Source organism: Portunus trituberculatus, chromosome 8 (assembly GCF_017591435.1).
Source record: "Portunus trituberculatus isolate SZX2019 chromosome 8, ASM1759143v1, whole genome shotgun sequence".
Lineage (NCBI taxonomy): Eukaryota > Metazoa > Arthropoda > Malacostraca > Decapoda > Portunidae > Portunus > Portunus trituberculatus.
In genome coordinates this window covers 1017501-1022500 of record NC_059262.1, presented here as the reverse complement: position 1 = coordinate 1022500, position 5000 = coordinate 1017501, and the positions used below count along the sequence as shown (strand labels likewise).

The 5000-nt window shown below is 46.7% G+C and overlaps 1 protein-coding gene across 3 annotated transcripts in view; it reads right to left on the bottom strand.

Moving 5' to 3' along the window:
- The window catches only part of LOC123501082 (lachesin-like), a 43188-nt gene that overhangs the window by 5771 nt on the left and 32417 nt on the right, over positions 1-5000 (bottom strand). For all 3 annotated transcript variants that reach the window (XM_045249665.1, XM_045249664.1, XM_045249663.1), the window contains 2 exons: positions 4659-4844; positions 111-309 (listed from right to left, as the gene is read on the bottom strand). In XM_045249665.1, the coding sequence (XP_045105600.1) occupies positions 111-309; positions 4659-4844 (385 nt within the window). The remainder of the gene's footprint in view (positions 1-110; positions 310-4658; positions 4845-5000) is intronic.

Genomic DNA, 5000 nt, shown 5'->3' with positions numbered 1-5000 from the left:
TCACTCACACTCTCACTCTCACTCACTCAAACTCTCACACTCACTCTCACTCACACTCACTCTCACTCTCTCACTCTCACTCACACTCTCACACTCTCACTCTGACTCACGCTTGACTTTTGGCTTGGCTACATCGTTGGTGCGGAGTGAGAGCGGCTTTTTGTCCTCCCGCACCCACGTGATCTTGGGCACCGGGTATCCTTTGGCGTGGCAGGAGAGAATCGCGTTGGAGCCCTCAGGAACCATCACGTCGGAGGAGGAGGTCGCGTCATCAATTTCTGGGGGCACCGTGACTTCCAGGTGGCCGATCTGACGGAGGCGATGAAGGAAGGAAGGCGATGAAGGACGTGAAGGAGGTTGCTAAAATGATGTTGAGGTCCTGAAGGAGGCGGTGAAGGAGGGGTGTGTGAAGGAGGTTGCTGAAGTGATGTTGAGGTCCTGAAGGAGGCGATGAAGGAGGCGGTGAAGGAGGGGTGTGTGAAGGAGGTTGTGGAAATGATGTTCGAGGTCCTGAAGGAGGCGATGAAGGAGGCGGTGAAGAAGGGGTGTGTGAAGGAGGTTGTGGAAGTGATGTTAGGGGTCCTGAAGGAGGCGGTGAAGGAGGGGTGTGTGAAGGAGGTTGTGGAAATGATGTTCGAGGTCCTGAAGGAGGCGATGAAGGAGGCGGTGAAGAAGGGGTGTGTGAAGGAGGTTGTGGAAGTGATGTTGGGGGTCCTGAAGGAGGCGATGAAGGAGGGATTTATCTGTGATGTGTGAAGGATGGGAGTGGTGAAGGAAGGGCATGGTTTAAGTGACATTTGGGTCCTGAAGGAGGCGGTGAAGGAGTAAATAGTGAAGGATAGGAGTCATTCAAGTCATAGTAGAATTCCTGAAGGAGGGATAGTGAAGAAAGGGCGTTGTTTAAGTGACGTTGGGGTCCTGAAGGAGGCGGTGAAGGAGTGAATAGTGAAGGAAAAGGGTTTATTTAAAGGTAGAAATCCTGAAGGAGTGGGAGTGAAGGACGAGTCTGGAGTACCTATAATACATGAAGGAGGCGGTGAAGGAGGTGGTGAGTGAAGGAAGGACATGGTTTAAGTGAGGTTGGGATCCTGAAGGAGGCGGTGAAGGAGGGAATAGTGAAGGAAAGGTGTGAAGTTGCTTATAATACCTGAAGGAGAGAGAGAGAGAGAGAGAGAGAGAGAGAGAGAGAGAGAGAGAGAGAGAGAGAGAGAGAGAGTAATACCCCTCCCTCTTACAACTACTAAACCTTCCCTCCTCCTCCTCCTCCTCCTCCTCTTCCTCCTCCTCCTCCTCCTCCTCCTCCTCTCCCTCATCCAATCTTCCCTCCGTCGCCTCTCGTTTTTGAATCTGTCACGAACATTGAGGGTCACCGGCCGACCAGATGTGACGGGGAGGAGGAGGAGGAGGAGGAGGAGGAGGAGGAGGAGGAGGAGATGGTGGTCGGTATGAAAATGAGAAAAGTAGAGAGAGAGAGAGAGAGAGAGAGAGAGAGAGAGAGAGAGAGAGAGAGAGAGAGAGAGAATAGGGAAATAAACAAGTCAGAGGAAGAAGAAGAAGAAGAAGAAGAAGAAGAAGAAGAAGAAGAAGAAGAAGAAGAAGAAGAAGAAGAAGAAGAAGAAGAAGAAGAAAAGATAATAGCAATAATAACAATAAGAAAAAGACAGCAAGAAATAAAACAAAAGCAAGAGTCACAAGAGGAAGAAGAAAAAGATGAAGAGGAGGAGGAGGAGGAGGAGGGGGCGTGTCTCCCTCCTCCCCCCCTTCTCCAGCTTCCCAAACAAGACCATAACTCGGTGGTCTGTCAGGGTTCGAGCCCCGCTGGTCTGATTTTAGGCTTTATGATCCTGGGAGAGGGGAGAGAGAGTGAGAGGAGAGAGGGAGAGAGAGTGAGAGGGGAGATGGGAGGGAGAAGAGAGCAGCAGTACCCCCCACTTCACTGCCTTGTTAGCACTGAGGGGCCGCCCATGTGTCTAGCTAATTTATGAGGTGCGGCTGATGACGTCACAAGAAGCGGCGATGCTGATTGGATAAGAGGCTCCTGCTCGGGTACTTCAGCCAATCAGCGGCTTACATGGTCCCTACGAGCCTCTAATCCCCTCGTGAGGTTACGGGAGGTCAGGTTATAGTGAGGGGAGTCAAAATAAGGTTTAAATAAGGGAATATATACACTAGTCAGTCTTGAAGGGAAAAAAAAGTATTAGTGTTTTATTTAAATTTGTGGGAGTTTTTGTGATTTCGTTGACTTCATTCTCGTTAAAATCTCGACTTTATTTATTTAGAGACTGGAAGGGAGGTGGAGATAGAAAGACACATAAAACGCACTAAATTAACACCAGAAATAAGCTAAACTACTCAAACACACCTAAAACACCAACAAAACTTACATTCTAACACCGAAACACCTCAAAAACATTCTCGCACTCCATAAAACACCCCAAAAACAAAGATTCTCACCCCAAACTATCCTCAAGACACTTTTCACCCCCAAAAATATCCCCAGAACACCACAAAACACACTTACTCAAGCCAAAATACCACAAAAAGCAAACACATTTATCCCAAATTACCCTAAAGACATTTTCTCACACCAAACATCCTTTAAACACACTTCCTCACCCCGAAACACACCCAAAATACACTTTCTCAACTCTAAACACCCCGAAAACACACTTTGTTACACCAAAACACACCAAAACACATCAAGACACACCAAACACATAGGTTCTCATGGAAAAAACTCACCAAACACACTTTTCACCTCAAAACACACTCTAAAACACACTTTCCACCCTAAAACACACTTTATCACACTAATATACACCCTAATACACACTTTTCACCCTAAAACGCACCCTAAAACACACTTTTCACCCTAATATACACCCTATAACACTTTTCACCCTAATATACACCCTATAACACACTTTTCACTAAAACACACCCAAACCACACTTTTCACCCTAAAAGACACCCTAATACACACTTTTCACCCTAATATACACCCTATAACACACTTTATCACCCTAATATATACCCTATAACACACTTTTCACCCTAAAACACACCCAAAACACACTTTTCACCCTAAAACACACCCTAATACACACTTTTCACCCTAATACACCCTATAACACACATCCTAAAACACACTTAACACACTTCACCCCTACACACACTTTTCACCCTACACATCCTAAAACACACCACTAAAAACACACACACACTTATTCACCCCACACACCCACACAACACCCTAAAACACACTTATTCACCCCACACACCCACACAACACCCAGAAACACACTTATTCACCCCACACACTCACACGACACCCTAAAACACACTTATTCACCCCACACACTCACACAACACCCTAAAACACACTTATTCACCCCACACACCCACACAACACCAAAAACATACTTTCTCATCCCAAACACCAACTGAACACCGAAAAAAAACACACTTATGTATTCCAAAGACACACTTTTCACTCCAAACACACTCAAAACACACTTATTCACTCTCAAAACACACTTTCTCACTCCAAACACACTAAAACACACTTATTCATCCCATAATCACTCTTTCTCACTCAAAACACACTCAAAACACACTTATTCACCCTCAAAAACACACTTTATCACTCCAAACACACTAAAAATACACCAAAACACCTCAGAACACCCCAAAACACCCTACAACACCAAAACACCTCAAAACACACTAAACACCCCAAAACACCCCAGAACACCACAAACACACCTACAACACCCCACAACACTCAAACACACCAGAACACCCCAAAACACCCCAAAACACACACAAACACACACAACACCTAAAACACCCAAAACACTACAACAACACAACACCTAAAACACCCCACAACACACCACAACACCCAAACACACACACAACACCCAAAACACACACACACTCACAACACACCACAACACTGCAAAATACCCCACAACACACCACACACCAAACACACCAACACCACAACACCCACAACACTCACAACACACCAGAACACCCACACACCACAACAACACAACACACCACAACACTGAAAACACACAACACCACAAACAGACCACAACACTAAAACACCCCAAACACACCAGAACACACTAAAAACACACCAAACACACACAACACACAACACACAACACACTACCAAAACACACCAAACACACCAAAACACACCAAAACACACCAGAACACACCATAACACACCAAACACACCAAAACACCCCCACACAAAAACACACCACAACACCCCAAAACACCCAAAACACACCAAAACACACCAAACACACCACAACACCCCAAAACACACACAACACCCCTCACAACACACCACAACACTGCAAAATACCCCACAACGCCCCAAAACACACCAAAACACACCCTAACACCACAAAACACCCCAACACCACAAAACACACCACAACACCCCAAAACACCACAAAACACACCACAACACCCCAAAACACCCCAAAACACACCAGAACACCACAAAACACCTCAAAACACACCAAAACACCCCAAAACACACCAGAACACCACAAAACACACCACAACACCACAAAACACACCACAACACCTCAAAACACACCAAAACACCACAAAACACCACAAAACACACCCACCTGGGATCGCATAGGGTCCGTGTTGATCTGGCACATGTAGGGGCCTCGATCCTCCTCTTGCACCCCGCGTATGTGAAGCATCCAGGTGTTGTGGTCGCTGTGACTGACAGACACGCGGGAGTTGTGGGTGATCACGTGCTTATGTATGGCCTGGATTGCCTTCGTGTCGGCCTTCACCCATCCCACCTGCGCCGCCGTCAGGGAGGAAGGACGGGGTGGGAGGAGGGTGTGGTGTGGGGTGGGTGTGGTGTGGTTTGTGGTGGTGTGGTGTAAGGAGATGATGAGTGGTGTGGAAAGGTTGTGGTGGTGTGTGGTGTAGTGTGGTGTGGTTTGTGGTGTGGT